This window comes from Pseudopodoces humilis, chromosome 2 (genome assembly GCF_049639895.1).
Source record: "Pseudopodoces humilis isolate 2021_Gansu_Grassland_sample_001 chromosome 2, ASM4963989v1, whole genome shotgun sequence".
NCBI classification, from domain to species: Eukaryota; Metazoa; Chordata; class Aves; order Passeriformes; family Paridae; genus Pseudopodoces; species Pseudopodoces humilis.
The window spans coordinates 18,628,565-18,649,081 of NC_142201.1; the positions used below are offsets into that span (position 1 = coordinate 18,628,565).

The 20,517-nt window shown below is 44.7% G+C and overlaps 2 protein-coding genes across 2 annotated transcripts in view; one reads left to right on the plus strand and one right to left on the minus strand.

Moving 5' to 3' along the window:
* Positions 1–538: 538 nt before the first annotated feature.
* LOC102112599 (uncharacterized) lies at positions 539–9,083 on the minus strand. The gene is made up of 4 exons (XM_005516843.2): positions 9,025–9,083; positions 4,300–5,548; positions 1,821–1,868; positions 539–1,734 (listed from the first exon to the last, which is right to left on the minus strand). Exons 1-3 carry the CDS (start codon positions 9,081–9,083, stop codon positions 1,860–1,862), a joined length of 1,317 nt encoding a protein of 438 aa, XP_005516900.2. The 3' UTR covers positions 539–1,734; positions 1,821–1,859.
* Positions 9,084–10,553: 1,470 nt separating this feature from the next.
* Positions 10,554–20,517, plus strand: part of ARHGAP6 (Rho GTPase activating protein 6) — a 311,446-nt gene continuing 301,482 nt past the window's right edge. The window contains exon 1 of the mRNA XM_014256203.2: positions 10,554–11,060. Within this exon, the coding sequence (XP_014111678.2) occupies positions 10,554–11,060 (507 nt within the window). The remainder of the gene's footprint in view (positions 11,061–20,517) is intronic.

Here is a 20,517-nt window from a genome sequence, read left to right on the forward strand (position 1 = left end):
TCTGAGTCTCTAGACTCAACAGTTGTACAATTTATCAGAGAAACAGATGAGACCAGTTTTTGCTCACCCTTCCTCACTCCACAGCCATCTCTTCCCAGACCTCTCCCCAAATCCTGCCACTATTACAGCACTTGCTCCAGCAGAGATGTCTGCAGTGATGCAGCAGCCATGTGGTTCATGTAGCAATGATGGTAACAAACACAGCACAGCCCAGTGACTAACCAACTTCTGATTTCTTAAAACAGGAGGGCAAGAGAAAAATGGCATGAGTGATCTGATGATTGAGCTTAAGCCCCTTCTTGAAAACAAAAAGTATTTTTGTAACATCTGTAAAAGTGCTCTATATTATACTGTACCAAGTGCAGGAATCACAGCATTCACTAGATCAGTTTCAGTTTGGAGGCCATTATATACGGGTATTTTAGTACTGAAGCTATTTCATTTTCAAGGCCTGATTTGTTCTATCACTGTCTCAAAAACTGGCAGACGAATAAGCTACAACAATTACAGCTACATTATGAAGTCTTTATACAAAATATTGGAAGAAAATTCCAAAGGCCGATTTATTTTCACTTGTTAGTTAAAATTCAGTTGTAAATCGTGTAAAAAGTCAGATGATAGAAAAAAAGTAAATACAAAATAGAAGTGGCAATACAAGAACAAGGGAGGAAAAAACCCGATAAGATTAAGAATAGCATTTAAATATAAAAATTTATTTAGGTGAAGTCACAAACAGTTTGATATCAATTTACAAACACTTTATGTTATGCATATTATTGGAAATATTGAGAAAGGGAGAGGAGATAATGGCAGCTTTTTCCTGAAACAACTAAAGGCAAACCCTTACCATCATGCGCATTACTGGATCATATTACCTTGACCATACCCCTTAGTATGTGATGAAAAAGGAGAAGAAAACAAAATACTGAGATGCAGAATGAAAACCATGAATCTATTAAAAAGATTTTCATGAACACCAGACGACAAAGGTCTAGTCTGATGGTCAGGATTTTAAGTATTCTACTAGGATAAAAACAGAATTATAACTTAGGTAAATCATTATAACTGACGAAGAATTTTGTAATGCACTATTGGGCTATCCAGCAATGACAGCAATGGTTAATGCAGAACGATGAAGAGAGGACACTGAGCCTCACAGAATAATTCTGTTGACAACCTGAGTTATTATCCCGAGTGTATGATATACTTTTTTGAGTCAAATACACATTTATGTTGCAGATACTCCCAATGAAATGGCGAAAGTAACAGCTATAACAAGACAAATTATGATTTATTTTTTTTTAAACAAATATAATACATAGGGTTTTGAAGTATCCGGCTGTAATCTGCAAAGATCCAGGATTGCACACAAGTTTGGTCAAATGAGAAGATTTAATCTGTGCATTAAATTGGCTTTTACTTTCAAAGTAGTATTTTAGGGCAGGATTCTCCTCCAGGAGAGTGTTCCTGACCTCATTCACCCAGTGTTCAATTTATTCACCTTCCTGAATCTTTGCCCTCTTTGGATAGTCTGTGACAAGTGCTGCGCTGCAGGAATTCCTGTTTTCCAGCAAACTGGCTTGCTCTGCAGGTTTGTAGTCCATTGTTACAATTGCTGATTGGGTAAAATGAATTTCCTACGTCTTCTCTAGCACAGCTTGCAACGCAACAGAAGCAGAGGTAAAAGAATGCACTAGAATACCAGAGCTCCACTTAAACACCAACGGAGTCAGGCTGTTGGCACCAATAAGAAATTCTGTATTTAACAAATCTGCAAATATTTAAGAGCCAAAGTTATTCAGTTTTATAAATAAACTCACCCACTTAGTCTGACTTCCATCCCAACTGGTCCTCTGTTTTCATGGAGTCTGGGGAAAAAAAGAGAATTGTCTGAAGTTATACATACAGACATAAATTTGCAGGAATCTCAGCTATCCCACACATGCGCCAATTATCACTCTCAAACTAAAACTATGGTTTTTTCACTTTGTCTTTCCATGTAGAAAGTTAAAGCTCTTCACCAGTGCCTTACAAAGGACAGCTATCTTCAGACACAACACTTTGTATACTTCATTTTTAATGTTTAACCATTTGTGGAAATGCAGAATTAGAGAAACTAATGATGGACTAAACTAAATGATGCTGAAATTCAAGGAGTCTTGGACTAAAAAGGGGAATGAAATCCACTCAGGCTGCCTAACTCTATCCCTCAAAACTACAAAAACAAAATCAGTTCAAACCAACAATCTATGAAAAAAGGTTTTTGTAAAACACCTCCTCTTCCTCTTGACAGCATGAATGTGGAAAAGCTTAGGTTCTGTCCAAAGTCTTAAGCCCATAAAAGGCTCTTCTCTCCCACTTTAATTCTCCAGTTCTTTTTCCCAAGTGTGACATCACATCTTATTTTGCTGCAGTAGTTTTACACAACATAAACAGAGCCTGCAAGGAGTTGGGGAGATATGGGGAAACACACAGGTCGCCTCCAAGAAAATATTTCCTTGCTGCAACCTTGGCAATGATAAACTCATGATTTAGCCTAGGCCTCAGCTACATCTGACAGCTAGTCAAACCATCATTTCATTTAAAGACATGCATAAACAGCTATAAGAGACTATATGCTACCATTAAAAACCGCTTAATAACAGAAAGGTGGCTGAAAACACAATTAATTGCTCAAGTTTTACTTTTTCATTGTGCTCCTAAAGTACTACTCATTTTACAAACATTAAACTTTTGGTATTTTGTAACAGTTAAACATGTTTATTTTTTTCTTTATACACTTTCTGGGGAAAAAAAAATACAGCAAAGCCACTGATAAAAATCAACTAGGAAATTTCCATTAAATCAAAGGGGATCGAGTCCCCTGGTGCCTCAGCAGACAACCGAGCAAAGCTCAGCACTGACAGACCAGCTGCTGTGAGAGAAGTTACAAGAGTGGTTAACATGACAAGCTGAAGGTCCCCGTCTCAGATGACATGAAAGCTATAAGCCATTGCCCATCTGGTACTCACATAAGATCTGTAGAAAAACAAGAACTAAGCTGTTTACCTTGAGAATGGAAAAATGTAAACAGACATATCAGAAAGAGTTGCAGAACACAGAGCATCAACCACAGAAGGTGCAAGGCCAACAGGCCCGGGTTTATCTGTCTTACTGTGTGGTGTTTGCTCCCTTTCTTTGTCACAGGTTGGCCTACAGAAGTTACTTTTGATAGGTACCAAAGGCAAGACTTGGTGTGACACACCAAGCACTTTCAGATGCCTTGAAAAGGGACCAGGCTAACATGAGTCAAAGAACTTAGCCCCTCTATGTGGGTAATCCCAGGGAAGCACAGCATCTGATAAATTAGAAAAAATTCTTATGGAAGGTAAAGGTTCTTTCTATAGTTGTAAAAAAAAATAAAAATTGGTTAGAAACAAACAGCCAATATAACAAAATCTCTCATTCAGCTGGCATGAAACTCAGCATTCAGCATTTTCTGCACTGAGGATTTGGCAGACTGCAGTCACCAGTGTAAGAGAAGCAGCACAACCCCTAATACAGACAGGCAAGCCCTTTGTAGCTGTGGAGCTGTGTCATGCCTCAGGCAGGAGAAAGGGAGGCCTGCTGCACCCACCACAGGCTGTACCAATTCATATAGTGATGCCTATACTGAAAGCAAAACAACTTCACAAGATCCTCCCTACTTCTCCTAATCACACTCATGTTTTCCCACAAAACAGGCTTAACTTGTGAATTAAATCTAGTGAGCCCCAAACAAGACTTAATCTTCAAATCACGGCGAATTTGCACACTGTGGCCATTCTCATTGAAGTTTATCTTTATTCATATCAATTTTTTGCCATCCCACACTGTCTGCAACTGCCCACATGCTCCCATAGTAACAGGAGAGTCTGTACTCTTTGCCTTACATACAGGTAACTGTATTGCTGAGAAAGTTGATTTAAGACAACTCAGAGGAAAACAACAAAACCACAGAACATCTTTCTTCTAAAGTCTTCAGGAAAATGCAAAACTATACCAGAAGAAGGAATTAGCGGGGTTCCTATTTTCTGGTGGCCGGAGCAATAAATGCTCAAACATTTGCTCAGAGCATCCATCCACGTGCACACCTCTCACGGTGGCCAGCTGGGCACCCATGATAACATGTCCCTATGGTCAGCACGAGCAAAGGGTCAGTGCCACGAGAAGAGAGCTGCCGACCAAGACCAGGGCACCCCCTTTCTCCTCTTCCCGTCCGAGGAAGCACCATGCCCAGCCAGCGGAGCAGAGAAACACGCGGCCATCGGCCCATCACACCTGGCTTTTCTCCTCCTGCTTGGGGCTCTGGCCCGGCGGTGGCGGCTGGGCCGGAGAGGCCGGTGTCTCGCTCTCAGCACGCGGGCGCCTGGGGACAAGCGACTTGAGGGGCGCCATCCACTTCATCCACAGGTCCAAGTCGACGTCGCCCCAGGGCAGAGAAGGGTTCTTGGCCGCCCGCCGCCGAAAGTCCTCATCGTAGTTCATCCAGGACGTGCCCCCGTAGGTGGCGTGCAGCTTGCGGATGGTGTCCAGGTACTTGAACATGGCTCCGCAGCGCGCCGGGTGCTTCTCGCACAGCACGCTGGCGTACACCAGGAAGGCCGAGACCCACTGGTCCAGCGTGTCCCCCGGGCGCGGGCCGTGCTCGGGGGCCAGCTCTGTGTGGAGCAAGGAAAAGAGGTCAATGAACTCCCCCCGCCAGATCCGCTCCTTGGTGGCCTTGGCCAGCTTGTAGCCCAGCGGCCGCCGCAGCCCCACGTAGGGGGTGGCCGCCGCCTCGGCCTCGCCCTGCCCCGCCGCCGCTGCCGCCGCCGCCCGAGCCGGAGCCGGAGCCGGGGCCGGGGCCGGGGCCGGAGCCGGAGCCGGAGCCGGGGCCCCGGCCGCGCCGCTCGCCGCTGCCGCCTCGGCGCAGGGGCTGGCGGCCGCCGCCGCCCCCCCCAGCGCGGCCTGGCGCTCCAGCCAGCGCGGGTTCACGTAGACGGTCCGCAGGCGCGGCGCGGCCCCGGCCGCCGCCGCCCGCGCCGAGCCCTCGGCGCCGGGCTGAAGGCGCAGCACGGCCAGGGCGGCGGGCGCGCCGGCGGGCAGGTCGCTGCCGTCCCGCCGCGGGGCCGGCTGGGCCGCCGCCGGCACCTGCAGCAGCGAGGGCGCCGCCCAGGGCGGGGAGCCGCCTCTAGGCCCGGCCGCCGCCGCCAGCGCCTCTAGGCCCGGGAGGCCGAGCCGCGAGCCGGGCGCCACCGCGCCGAGCACCCATCGGGTCTCGGCGATCCCGGTGCGGTCCCGGGGGCTCCGCGACCTCCCCTCCTCGCGGCGACCGGCGAGCGCCGTCCCCAGCGTCAGCGGGGCCGCGACTCCGGCCCGGCGGCGGCGGCGGCCCCGCCGCCTCCCACGTGGCACCGGCACGGCGGCTCCGGGCGGCGCGCGCGGCGGGGGGCGGGGCCGCGCGGGGCGGGGCCAGAGCCCGGATCCCCGCCCCCGGAGCCGCCCCCGCCGTGCCGCGGTCCCCGGGACGTTCCATGGGTCTGTGGCGCTGGAACACCCGGTGGGAGCACGGAGAGCCTGAATAGTCTCGCTCTCCCTCCCTCGAAAGGTAACCCCCGGTACCGGTGTATATATATGCGTGCTCTCTCTTTATGTGTATATCTGAACGTACACATATTTATACGTATATACACACATATACAAATATGTACACCGTCTTTAGTTATATATGCGACAGGCTATACAATGTATTTCCACGCTGAATATATTACTTCTGTCAGGATATGTAATAGGCACCGCGATGTCATTATTGCTTCACCACAGCAAACGTTTTGAGGAGTAATGCTATTACATCCCTTCTCCCTTCTCGTATAAATTAGCTTCATTTTCTCTTTACAGAAAATATTTTTTGGGGTTTTTTTGTGGGGTTTTTTTTGTTTGTTTCTTCGTGTTTTTTTAATTTAATTTAATTTTTTGTTTTGTTTTGTTTTGCATGCCGTCACACAGATTCAGCTTTCCTAGCTAAGCCCTGAGTAGGTCACCAGCTGGGTGATGGTTGAACCCCACTGGAGCCAAAGGTGGGTGCTGGCTCCTTGTGTGGACTCATGCACCCCACTCCTCAGCAGCTTCCACAAACACTTCTGTAGCACTCTCTCTTCTGGAAAAGCAGCCTTGAGTGCTGTACTTAAATGTCTATAAATCAATTCCACTGCAATAAAGACAAAAGCTCTGTAAAAATAATAGCAGTTCTTTAATTTTCACAGAATGACTGGACGAGATGCATTTTAGATAAAAGTCTTTTTGTCCAAAAAAATCATATCCCAGGAATGACAAAGTTAGGAAATCTTCTGTAAGAAAAAAGTAAGGTTAAAGAGTAGCTTTGTGTTTTTTTATTTTTTAATGCTTAATCAATTCTAAAGAAATAATTAGAGTAACAAAAAGTTACTATTTTCCAAAACATCCTTATTTTCAGGGATTTTTCAGAAGTCCTAACAAAATAGGCTTTATTTAATTTTTGAGATAAATACACCCTCATTTTGATAAAAAATTATTGTTATAAAATTCAACCAAAACAAGTGACAGTATCTTCTTAAACTGAAAATTTCAGTTTAATGGGGCATTAATAAAACCAGACATTATTAAAATAATAGAAAGATCATATTTTCTCTAAAACTTACCCATGTAACACACCTGTTATTAAGTCAGGTGATAGGCATTTACACAAAGTCTCTGAAAATTTTCTGAAGGTTAAGGTTTTCTTGACTTTGATTCAAAACTAGTTTTTGTTCAGAACCAGAAAGTGATTCAAGTTGGAGGGAACCTCGAGAGGTCTGAAGTCCAACCTTCTTGTCACAGAAGGGCAAAAACTAAACTAAGACAAGATTGTTTAGTTCTTTCTTCAGTTAGATCTTGAAAACCGTAAGTGATATAAATTCCACAACCTCTTCCAGTACTGATGAGTACCCTTGGTTAATCCAGTCACCTTTTTCTCCTCTATGTGCCCTGAAATGGCTTCCAAGAGAACTTGCTTTTGTGATTTTCCTGAAGTGAAGCGACCAGCCTGCAGCAGCCTGGGTAGTCCTTGCTCTTTTTGAAGACAGGCACAAGTTTTAGCCTTTTCCAAGCCATTAGGTACTTCTCCAAATTTTGATGGCCTTTCAAACACAGAAAGTGGACTTTAAGTGACATCGTCCATCTCTTTGAGCATCCTCAGATTCATCCACGCTGGCTCCTGAGACTTGCGTGGGCTGTGACTCCTCAAGAAAAGATCCACGACTTGGTCCTTTTCCCCTATTTACAGGTTTTCTCACCTTGAGGCATGAATCCTGGGAGACTGTTAGAGAAGGTCAAGCCAATGAAGGCATAAGCAGAATAATGAAATCATGTTGTGCCACTTCTACGGATTTTTATATACCTCCAAGGACAGTGACTCCACCACTTCCTTGGGCAGCCTGTTCCAGTGTTTTGCCTCAGAAAAGAAGGGCTAGCAACATCAGATCAGCTAGTATTATCTCGCAGATATGACTGCCCAACCAGTATCTGGTGGGTGTAAGTTATCCTTAAAATTTGGGAATTAGGACTGTATTTTTGTCCTGTGCTTGTACCATGCCTACTAGAGCTCAAGCCTCTTTCAGGGTGGTGCTGCCAGGTCTCACAATAATGCAGCTCATAGTGATAATGAACAGAAACTTCAAAAATAATCAATATGTGCTTTTATTTCTGTTTCCCCTGAAAGATGCAGACAGAAGCTAAGACCAGTAGTGAAGTTGTCTACATGAAGCATCTCTATACATATGCTGCATTTGCTCTTTGAATTCCAGCTGGCATCCTCCAGGTCTCTGTCTCATAAAAACTATGATTTTTCATGAGGACTTTCATGAAGAAAACCAGCTGGGCAGTAGGTAATACCTGGGCTGAGGCAGGTGGAAATAAGAATGCTTTGCCTCCATTTAGTGTTGCTACTCATAAGCTGACGTATGCTCCTAACTATGCACTTATCTGATCGTTTCAGTCTCCTCTCACAGGCTGTGTGTGCAGTGTGTAAGGATCTGAATTGGAAACTTGGAGGTTTGCCTGCTGGCAATCAGCTGTGCCCAAGAGCATCAGCCCTTCAAAGTGGGCAGTGCACCTCAGAGTGGCGGGAACTGTTTCTGGTGAATTTTGGATTCAAATGTGATTGTCCTCTTGACTCCTCATGTGATGAGTTCCTTACAGCTCTGAATTCCCCTCTCTGCTTTTTCCTCATGTCTTCCTGTCCCTTTATGTTCCCATGATATGTTTGTAGAGGGCAAAAAAAGCAAATACTTGGAGCCACATATATGTGTAGTTGTATTGCAGATGTGTCTCTCAACCAAATTGCTAGAATGGGCATAGAACTGCAGAAACAAATGCAGATTTTTTTTATGCTTCAGACCTTCTTTTTAGTCTCAAGCATGAGACCTTATTGAAGGCATTAATGAGGAGGCAAAATGAAATGAAGCTTTAAACAGAAACAGCTGCAACCTTAGCTGTGGAGGAACATGGAATTAGGCAATAGGACAGTTTATTAAAATAAGAGGGGAAAGCTACTTTGCAGACAAAAGAAAAAAAGTCCTGTTTGCAAACACTACCTAAAACCAAGAACACTTCCCTTTGAAAGTGGGTGTACTTGTGTACTGTTGATCTTTATGAACCTTAAAGAAAGACACAGAAGAGAGAACTGTCTACTGTACTGATGAAACCAGAAAGTGCTGCTGTGGAGCATTTACCTGCATTGCCTCCAGGACCCCAGAGAGAACAACATAACCCTGCACTAGGGTTTGAGGAGAAAATGCAGCATGAGGAGAAAATAACCCTTGTGTCATGCTGAAGCACTTTTTTTTTTTATTTTTTTTCCCCCTCCCCCCCAAAAAAACCCAGTCTTTTTCTAGAGAAATTTTCTAAGAGCTGCCTGCAATGGTTTTGGGAGACTGGAAGGTTTGTGGAGCTGGTGGGTTTTCAAGTCAAAAGAAGAGTGCTTAGGCCCCATGGAATCAGCAGTCTAACTGTGAGTTCATCTGAGACTGGAGAGGTTTGCCACTTGCACAGGAGTTGTCCTTGGGCATCTTCCACTTACTGCCACAAATAAAAGTAAGTCAGGAAGAAAAACAGGATTTGGTGTTGAGCGTTTTGCTTTCGAACTCAAAAAATGTAGTGTTCATTGACACAATAGCAACAAACCTAAACCCACCCATGAAGATAAAGGTTACTTAATAAAGTTTAAACACCAAGAAAAAGATGGTGTTGGGGATCCAGAAAGAACCTGACAAGCATCGCTGCTGAACTACCCCAGTGAGGGGAGAAGGACTCAATATGCCCCACTGGGAGAAGAGGCAGAAGTCAGATTCTGCAGCTGAGGGGATGCTTCTTTCACTCCAGGTGAGGAAAGAGCTAGTTGCCTTCATGGGGCTGCATGGTATTGTCCCTCTCTGTGTATTCTTTACAATTCTTTACAATTTTGTTTTTCTCAAGTTTCTTCTGTCTCTCTGCTAAATGTTTCCTCGCCTATGCTTGGAGTGGGAACAGAGAAAGTCTCAATGGAAGATAAATATGTTCAGTTACTTGTCCTGAGGAGGCTTAGCTCCACTGGTCCCACTCCCTTCTCTTTCTGTGGCCGTGAGGTACTCGGCAGAAGAGTTACAGGTCTCGGTGACCCACGCTGCCTGTGGGGCTCACGTCCATGTGCCCTCAAAGTATACGTTTCAGAGGATGTGTAAGAGAGACGTGGGCCAGAACACAGTTGCAAGTCGAGCTCCGTTGAAGACTCTATCCCGTGTGCTGCATCTTGTTTACTGCTGTGAGTTTTTCCTGGGACATCATCTCTGTCCGACACATCCGGGGCGAACGGGGGGTCCGTAAGCAGCAGCCGGGGCCGGAGTGGGACGCGAGGGGCTCAGAAGGGTCAGACCGAGGCATTGCTGCACCTCGGGAACGATCTTCCCGGAAAATAGCTGTCCGCCGCTGCTCGATCCCTCCGCGAAACGCAGCTGCACCGTCCCAGCCCGGCGGGGCTGCCTCCCCCGCGCCCCGACGTGGGCGTCCCGCGGCCGCACCGAGGTGCAGGCGACACCGGGCGCGGCTCTTCCCGCCCCGTGCGGGGAGGCAGGCGGGCCCGCCACCGCAGGACCCGACGGGCGGTGTGTGTGTGTGTGTGTGTGTGTGTGTGTGTGTGGCGGCCCGCGACTCCCCTGCGCGTCGCGGCCGAGGGGGGAGTGACTCTGGCAGCCTGCGACGAGCCCAGATAAAAGCTCCGCTGCTGCCGTTTTCCCTCCCCTTTTCTCTCGTAACTTTTTTTTTTTTTCTCCCTCCCTCTCCCTCCCAGCAAAGTGACCGCGCCGGCGGCAGCCCCGGAGCAGCCCCAGCGCCGGACGCCGCCATGAGCCCCGCGGTGCCGCCGTCGGGCCGCGCTGCCGGGGGCTGAGCCCGGCCGCGGGGGACGCCCCGAGAGCCCCGTGGCGGGGGCTGGAGGCAGAGGCAGCGAGAGCCCAGGCGGGACCCCCGGCCGCCCCGCCGTGCCCAGGGCAGCGCCCGCCGCGATGTCGGCGCAGAGCCTGCTGAGCAGCGTCTTCTCCTGCTCCTCCCCGGCCGCCGCCGCCGCTCCTGCCGCCAAGAGCCTCTCCAAGCGGAGGCTCCGCCAGACGCGTAGCCTCGACCCCGCCATCATCGGCGGCGGCGGCCGGGAGGACGGCGGGGGCGCGGGGCGGGCGCCGCGGGCGCGGGCCGCCGGCAGCCCCCCGGGGGAACGCCGCGGTCCTCGGGGCGCCCCGCAGCCCCACGGCGCCTCCTTCTCCACCCCCAGCACCCCACTGGAGCGGTCGCCGCCGGGCAGCGCTCTCTTTGACGAGGAGAGCCTCCGCGGGAAGCGGAGCCCCGGCTGCGAGCTGCCCTTCCTGGCGCGCACCCCCTCGGCCCTGGCGCTGAGCGGCACCGCCAGCCCCGCCAACAGCATCTTCTCCTCGCCCCGCCGCTGGCTGCAGCAGAGGAAGGGGCAGCCCTCGTCGCCCGAGCCTCGCCCCGCCGCCTACGTCGTGTGGAAATCCGAGGTAGGCACGCTCGCCCCCGGGGGACGGGCACCCGCTGCGCCGCCCTCGCCTTCGCCCCCGTCTCCGTTCCTGTCCCCGTCCCCGTTGTTCGCCACCGTCCGCCCGGTGGTGGCTGCGCGGCTCGGCGAGACCCCGCGTGTCCGCCCCGTGCGGCGGGGCCGTCGAAGCCCTGGTGCCGGGAGCTGGCATCCGCGGCGCTGGAGGGTCGGATATTTGAGGTTCCCTCGGCTGTACCATGTGTAGTTGTTCCAGGCCTGTAAAACCTTCCCCTCCCAGTTTCACACCTTTTAAAGTGAAGTATGTGATGGCTTCTAACAAGATAGACAAATTATTTTTAATGTGCACACCTAGTGAACTGTGATTTATTTGACAATGCATGTGTGTTGGAGCCACATGAGGAGCAATTGTATTCTAAGACAAATCCAGCTTCGCAATGCAAATATTTATTAATTTAACTTGGATATCGTCGATGTCGGCCGGCAGATACCATACCGTGTAGATGAATGTTCTCAAGAAATGCGGCATTGTTTCCTGGTAGCAATTGCTCTTTGAGCTGGTTATGCTGAGCCCTTTGTAGCAGAAGAAGAATAAACTTTAGTGTTTTAAGAAATTCTCCATCCTGTTCATGGTGATGAGGTTTCCCACTTAATGTTTAGTAGTGCCTTCTGGAGAACTGGGATCAGAAAGCAGCATTTCCATTTCCATTGCAGGTGAACTTACCATAATTAGTAATAATTAGATGCATCAATAAAACATCCCCATTGTTGCAGTGGGAAGTCCTTGTAAAATGGTTGTAAAATGGTTACCTTACACAGGTCAAATATCAGATCCAAAGCCAAACTAGGCACCATGATAGCACCAGATTACCAAATGTACATTTCATGGGCAAAGGCTGCATCTTACCCTGAGCTCCCATATCTCCCTGTTTGCTTTGAGTATAAAAGTTGTTAACGTCTACCAGTTGTGATGGAGTGTCAACATGTGGGTGGCAACTTTGGGCATGATGCTGGCTAATGTTGAAAGAGGTAGTGAAGAATTTTAGCAGCTTTAAAAAATGGATTATTATGAAATCTTGAAATCAGGAGTTACTCTTAGCAATATTTCATCTTGATGCTTGAATTTTAAGCTACTAAAAAAATCATGATGTCAAAGATTTTGGGATTTGTAGCATCAGTGGACAGTGAGATAATACGTGATCACACTAATTAAGGATAAATTTGCTGCATATCCCTTTTATACATCTTGTCCAGATTTTATAAGGTCTCTCAGGAAGTATAAAAACCATAAGGTTTCCTGTGCAGAGTTTCCTGACTGAGTCCAAGACTCACACCATGATTTCTGACATGTAAAACTAAGCAGGTTCTCCTTTTTTTCACTGAATCTATGCAAAGGTGGGGGACATTTGGGGCATTTTTTTCGGATCTATGTGTCGTCAAAACACACAGCACAGTGCATCTTCAGACTGCATATTGCAAATTACTGTGTTCTTTCTTAATTTGGTGTAAGTCCTAGCATTTTTAAATAGTCAACCCTTTTTTTGGCAGGGATGTCACGGTGGTGAGGTGGTGAAGCCAGTAGCAGGATCCTGTGATCCTGTAGTGGGTCAGTGGGTCAATGCTGTCATTGTGAATTGGTAGTATTTTATGTCAGTTGTCATTTAACCTGATACTCCCTAGTTTCAGAGTTTCTGTTTTCAAGACATTATATAAATATGAACTTAGATGTTCAGCAAAGACACGTACAAATTACATTAATCTATATTTTAAAGGAAACTGCACATGTTTTGCAGTTGTGCAATTGTGATCTTATTCCTCCTCTTATTTTAGGGATGCATCCTAATGGTCATTCAGTCTGGTCTCATTATAAAATAGCATTATTAGTAAAAGATTTAGTTGTTTGCTTCCTATTTAGTGTTTATTTGAAAAGGTTCATTTTTTTGGAAGCAAAGTATTTTCTTTTGTGTCTGCAGCTTCATCGTGGCTGCAGCAAAGCAAGTGTGCTTGAGGAGGTGAAAAAACCCACATTTTATTGGGTGAAAAGGAAGTAACTGTTTATAATATTATAACTTTGAAAGGTCCCATTATTCAAATTATTGTATTCTCAATAGCAAATCTGTAGTTCCATTTCTATTCAACTAGGGAAATAAAATACATCACAATAATGATTTTACTCAGCTGTAAAAGAAAACCAAACAGATGACTGCCTAATGAAAATGAACATTGAAAGTTTTGGTTGTAGTACTTAAAAATTCCCATCCTCTTAGTTGGGAATCAAATAAATGTTCATTGCAAAATCAGTTTTCTTTACCTTCATTCCAACACCTTCAGTATAATTGCCCTTTTTAGGAAATACTGCTCTAGAGCCACTGTGGAAGCAACAGGATTATGCACTAGGAGGTGTATGTGGGAACTATTTTCTCCCCTGCTACCTCAATCTTTAAAGGAGCAAAGAGAAGTAAAAATGCCATGGAAGTTTCCTTTTCAGAACCCCTTCAAAATTATAACTTCTGGGCAGCACCTCCTGCACCTGTCCCAAGCTGGATTGGTGTGGTGGCATCCCCAGGGACATGTTGAAGGTGGGGTTTGCAGCTGGTGCTGGATGAATCCTGCCCTGGGACAGCTGGTGCCTTGGGGCTGCAGGGGTGGGGGCACCTGGCCCAGCTCTAGTCAGGTTTTAAAGCAGGCATGCCCCACTGATCTGGGATTTCTGTATATGAGGCCACAGTGTCCTTACTAACTTTGTTATGAGACCAGGAGAATAAAATGGATTGCTTATTTCACCTTTTTTTTCATTGTAATTCCTTGACTTCTGCATTTTATATGACAAGCCTATCTACTGGCCTAGGAAGAGAAAGGTTGCTGCTAAGTTCATGCCACTATTCATAAATAATTTTTTTAATGGAATGTCTGAATGCACAGGGTATTTCCAGTTTCAGCAGCAGGTCACATATGTGTTCTTAGGTCCACAGTTTTTTTGAACGTGAAGCATCATCTGACAGATGTGTCTCTCACTGTCCAGTGACCTTTATTGACATGTTGTTTTCTTCACAAGAACATTTTTACAACTAATAAGATTATCTTTGGCAGAACTTTACTTCTCTGAAAAGCATTCTTTCACCTTTCTGTTTTCTGCTTATGCATATAAACTGCTTAAATAAAAAAAACAAAACTGTTCCTGGGTCTGTGGAAATCAGCAACAACATATCTAGTGGTTTCAGCAGGACAAAGCCAAGGGGGATTTTAAATAAGGGATAAAAAGCATTCATCCTCAGTTCCCATCTGATCTCAGCTGTCATTTTATGCCATTTTTCTTAAAGAAAATTCACTTTCACTTGCAAAATTAAGCCTATTATGTTTTCATTAAGTGTTTCATATGCCCAAGTGAGTTTCAAAGTAAGCTAAATATCATGGAAAAGATGGTAGAAATACCTTAATGCCTTGGTTCTGCCAAAATTTGTCATACATTTATGCTAACATACATGAGTAAACTTGTACAACTTAAGGATGCAAGGGTTTGCACTGACTGACTGACTGAAATACGTTTGCTGGATCCAGAATAGCTCAAGATTAATAGATATGTGTGAAGTCTCAAGTTGTGTTAGTTCTTCTGCTTATTTTTCTGTCTTAAAGATGGTAATGGAAAGCCACAGCAAGTGGGTAAAAAACATGGCAAATCATGGGAATGTATCCAAATAATCTATTTGTTATGAGAAACCAAATCTACACACTCAAACTTAAATGGCCTGATTATTCTGCTGTCATAGTCTGTGTGTTGCTAACTAATGAAACATTACCATCTCCAACTAATATGCTTTTTTTGGGGGAAGAGTTGATTTTAAAGTAATGGTACCATAACATCCGCAGCCTTCCCACCTGTGTACCTGGCCCCTGGGAGGCAGGGAGCAGCATCTTTAATTTGCAATTTGCTTCTCAGTGAAATTGAGCTGCTGTGGGTGGATGGCTCAGCCCTTCTTCATGTCCTCCTCCTCCTCCTCCTTACTTACCCTGCAATCCATTTGCTCACCCAGCTTTTTGTTGAGCACTACAGGAGGAGTTTTCCATGTCATGGAAGGGAAGCTTGCCCTGGTTCCTCATCAGGTTTTGGGAGAAGAAACCAGGAGCTGTCCAGGTGTCTCCTGTGCTGCTGGCTGGCCAAGCTGTGATGAGCTGCAAGAATGTTGGAGAAGCTAATCTGCACTACCAGAACAACAATAGTTTAACTGAATTATTTTATAGCATGGCCATGAGAAGCAGTGAATGTTCACAGCACAGGTCTCAGCTGACAGGTGTCTTGGGAGGTCAGCTTTGGTAAATTCACTGGCTTCATACCTTAAGAGTTTAAATTCATTGGGAAGGCAGTGTAGATTCTCTCTTTCCTTGTAGCAAGTGGGGGTTCTCTCAGGCAGCCAGTAACAGGACAAGAGAAACAGCCTGAAGCTGCGTCAGTGGAGGTTCAGGTGGACATCAATTGTGAGCACAGTGTCTGTTACCCTTAAGCACCTTGATACCTAACCCAGAGATTTTGCTGTATGGATAGAAGACATGTTGGAGCATATTCCCTTGCAGAGCTCTGATAACTATCCTGGAAGCAAAATGGGGGTCTAGCATGTTTAAATGGATAACTTGCATTTTTTCTGTTGAGTGGGCTTTTTAATCATATGTGTGAGAACTGTACTTCAGAAGATATTTTTTTTTTTTAAAGTAAAATCTGCATGTGCTGGTATTTACCAGTGAGCTGTTCTGCTTTATTTTCTTTCCTATGACATTCCAAACCACTGGACACTCAGATTAATCTCAGCCTGAGTCTGTTCCATTCAATGCTGTAAGAGTTCTATAATTACAAAATTTGGTGGGCAGGAATGTTGTGGGTCTCTCATGACAGGAATGCGATTGGAAGAAACTAAATATATTCAGTATTTCCGATTTTGGCAAATGGACTCTTCCTATTCTCAGCTAAATTACGTCTGAAGACACTGGATGAAAATATGGGGGTTGATGGCTAGGACAGACAGAATTTTTCAAGTGTGCATTGTTTAAGTAATGGGAAAAAAAACTTGTGAAAATAATAGAAATGAGACTGAAAATTAATTTTGAGTAACTTCTAAAATATTAACAACCCAGACAACTGTCTTGACTTCATGGTGGAGTTGAAGCACATTTAGTTGTGCCGACTCTATTGCGTGACAAGAACTGCAGCTGTGACAGATTGCAGGTGAAGAACATTTCAGAAGTCTCTTTTGCAGTGTTCTAGCTGTATAAGTATTAAGGGTGTACTGGTATTAAAGATGTTTGGACATTTATTTTTTTTTTTCCTTCCAGATGTAAATATCATAATTGAAACCAGCAGGGAGTTCTGAGCAAGTAGGGCTGAACAGTCATGATGGCAGAGTAGTAACTTCAGCGTATCAGTGTTAGAGTTGTAGAGTTGAAATCTTAATGTATAAAAGGTACTAAAAATCAAAACTATAATGGCAATCTTGTCTTCGTCTCCTTAAACATGATATAACACTGCTCATATTTGATTCTCTGACTATATGGCACAGTATTTGAGAGCATAAGCATCACTGGAATTAAATTAAGATTTTAAAACGTAACTTTGGTACATCCTGGGTTGCTAACTGAACCAGGTGTCTCTGAATCGTAGGAGAAGAGCCCAAATATTCCATTCAATGTGTGGAAACTGGAAGGGAAGCAATAAGGAGGTTCAGCGCAAGGTTCAGACTTCATCTGACATTACAACTCTTTGGACAATTTTGGAAGGTAATGAGCTTTCAGACTTCAACAAAGTACTCAAATGTGTGCCTTCCTTTTGGCTGGTGGCTATTAATCAAACCAGAGTATCAGGAAGGAAGCAAAGCCTTTAATTACCATTCAGTCCTAGGAATTTACTTTCATCACCACACTTTAAAACTTTTGTGTCATTTATTGCGTACAATTTTTTAAGCTGTGCTTGTTCAAAACAATTTCTATTATTTTTTATCTATTCTTATTCTGTAACAATAATACATGTCAATGGAAATGTATGTGGAGGTTTTCTGGTTGAATTTTAGTTTTTCCTAGATGTGGACAGACTGGCTATTTCAAGTTACATGTTTTTTCTACTCCAGTTGTCAGCTAAGAATTATTAAATCCCTGGGAGAGTTGAGAGTGTTTTTGAAGGATTTGATGAGCTTTCAGTGCCTGATGCTCGCCACATTGTTGTACTGGAACCAGATGTTGGGTACCACATGTTTGTGTTTTTGGACCTAAGTAGGTTAGGTAGTGTGTCTCTGGCTCATAAAATCAAGCATCAGTTTCACACCCTAAAGCTGTCATCCCTGGGTCATCATCCTCACAGTCCTGGCTATAGGAACAGCTTGCATCAGCATCCCCAGTTATGAAACCAGCACTGTCATTTCTGGATCTTCCCACTTCATCTCTTCTGTAGTCTCTCAAAGAAAAGACCTTCTGACTTACAGTATTTACTTGTGAGGACTCTGTGTGTAAGGTCAGAAAGAGATTTTTGAGCACTGCACTTAGTGAAGATGCACATGAGCTGTCAGTCCAATGCAGAAACTCTCCTCTTGGCTGCTGGGAACTCACTTTTCTCTTTCTCGCTTGTTAAATTCTGAGTTCCTGTTCCGTGCACTTGGACATTTTTAAGTTGGGCTTGTCTTTTTTCCATTTCTAAAACTCCTTGTTAAGTGTATCTTCCTCTATCCTGTCTTCCAAACATTAAAAAGGAAGATAACTGTGTCTTGTTGCTTTCATCACCTGATATTCATACTGAAAAAAACCTGCTGCTTTACTGTAGCTATTGCCTACTATTTGGATTGGCCAAGTCATTGGTTTTCAGCAAAGTACAAAGTATGTTGCAGACCTTGCTAACAAAGGAAAGATTTAGTTTTAGGTTTTTTTAGTGCAATTAAGATTACTTTTGCATTGCCTTGGAGTTAGCCTGGTCTTGATTTTCAGTGATGGAACTGTACGTCCACTGAGCATCTATAACTGATTTTGCAAGAGGAAGACTAATACAAATTTTCCATTTCTATTTTCAGGTTTTATTTACTTTATCCTTTTGTTTTCTGCCACTGTTGTAATATGGCAGGATGGTTTCTGAGCACTAACTTTTTCGTTTTTTCTCCAAAGGGTAATTTCAGTTGAAGTAGCACCCTACTGAGACTAATGTGGTGAGAAACCAGTTGGCTGTTCTCTGTTCAGTTTTCATATGCCTCTCTCTGTAAAAATTTAAAAATACTCCTCCTACAGGAAATGTTTTCAGTTCTGCTATGTCTTTTGTTTCCCATAGGAGGTATTCCTTTTAATTTATTGAATAAACCCATAAAAATTTTGGCACAATACGGTCTTTGGGCAAGCTGTTCAAGAGATCTCACCATCTTCTGTTTTTAGAAGATGTGCAATTGTTTCTTTATGCAGTGCTGTGAGGCTCTGGGGCCAGCTAACAATTATGTGAAATGGGAGAATATGAAGCTAAAGAATGTGGATTGACACATCTGCTATCACTTCTCAAATATTGTTATTTTGATTGTTCTTACCTCATTTTTATCCTTAAATAATAATCAATCCCTTTTCTCTTTCTCCTGTCTTCAGTCTTAAAAGGATTCTGGGTAATATTTTTCTCTCAATCTCATCACCACAATTCCTTTTTTAAGCGTGTGTGTATATAGAAAGGTTAAATCCTTGTAATGTCCTGGTTGGAAATCAGCTCTATTTAACTGTTAATTTAATTTGATGACAGTGCAGACTACTATTTGAAAGGGGTGGTGGGGAAAGAGAGGCTGGGATAGATTACATTTTCATGCTCCAAAATAAGACCCTGTCTACTCTATCATAAATTAGAAAAATATGGTTGAGTTTTCTTGTGGCTGTTTCATGACATTCCTACCGACAAAATATGGCGTGCCTCTTGCTCATTGCTTCACTACTGTTTGTCAAGCATGTGTTTGTGTCTGCATCCAGTGACAGCTCTTGTTCCAGCACACCACAGGGACACATCATGTAGGTCTTTACAAGTGGGCAGCAGACTCAGAACTGCTACAGAGTGGGCTCTGCCAGGGAGTGGGTATGAAACCATAGCAAGCCGGGAGAATGAGGCAGCCAAATTTCTTAAATAGACACAATTAGAAGTTTTAGTTGTTTCAGAGATAAAGTGCCTTAATTCTGTATTCACTGAAGTAATGCAATGTAATTGACAGGCAACATATATGGAGGGTTTTAAAGCAAATTTTTAGCAGAATAGTTAGTGAGATTTACATTAGCAAATTTGCTTATTTTAAGTCTCTGGCACATTGTCCAGAATGCTTCTGAGTGCTTTTCTCTGCTTGAGGTATGAGCACATATGATTTCCTTGCCCTGCCAAGGCTCATAGGGAACCTTTCTGTTTCATAAACCTCTCCTGAACAGAGACAGAGTGAATGTAAGAGATAAACATAACTTTCTTTCTTGAAGCAAATTGTGTTACAGAGCCTCCCACCTGCTTTTTAGCCCAAATGCAGGTAAATTATTCCACCTCTTGTGGACCAGAGGAAAACAAGTTAATCTAACTGACTTAGTGAGCTGTGGAAGGTGTGTAATGTGGAGACCAGGATACCTGAAAACTGGCCTGTGTGAGCAGAAAGGTAACAGGCAGGTCAAGGGAAGTGACTTCACCCTTCTGAGGTCCCTTCTGGACTCCTTTGTACAAGGGAGATGTTGACAAACTGGAGCAAATGGAGTGGAAGGTCATCAGGACAGTTAACGGATGAGAGTGCTTCATGAACAAAAAAAGGCTGAGATTTGTTTCAGCCTGGAGAACAGTCAAGGGGGAATGAAAATCCACTCTTACTACCTGCATGGGGACTAAGGAACAGATGCAGCTGGGTATTGTCAGAGTTGCACAATGACAGCCACAAGGTGCAGCAAGAGGAATTTTGAGTAGATTTAAGTAAAAAAGTACTCACAGCAGGAGTGGTTAACTTTTGAAATGGGTTCCCCAGAGAGGCTGTGGAATCTCTGTTCTTGGAAATTTTCAGCCCTTGACAGGTCAAGGCCCAAAGGATTCAATCAAATGTCGAAGATGAGACCCAGCTTTTAGTAGAAGATTGGACCGGATGACCTGCAGAAGTCCCTTCTGACTTAGTGTTTTCTGTGATTCTGTGACTCAGAGTATCATTTCTTTCCACAGTAGAATGAAAAGTGCTGCTTTCCCTTGTGCTACAACATACCTTTGATGGGACAAAAGTTGCTGAGCTGCAGAAATTATGATGCTCTCCAGTGCCAACATTTGAAGCAGGCTTGTCGGAAGAGTAATTTCTTTCATTCAATCATTCTCCAAAGTTGTTGGTGTGTTTTTACTCTGTGAGCCATATGCTACTCTTACTTTACTCCTGGTGTCTCACAAATGCAAAGGGTAGCTCTTTAAAGATGTCAGTAAAATTCAAATAAAACCCCAGCCAAACCCTTCTGAAATTCGTGTTTTG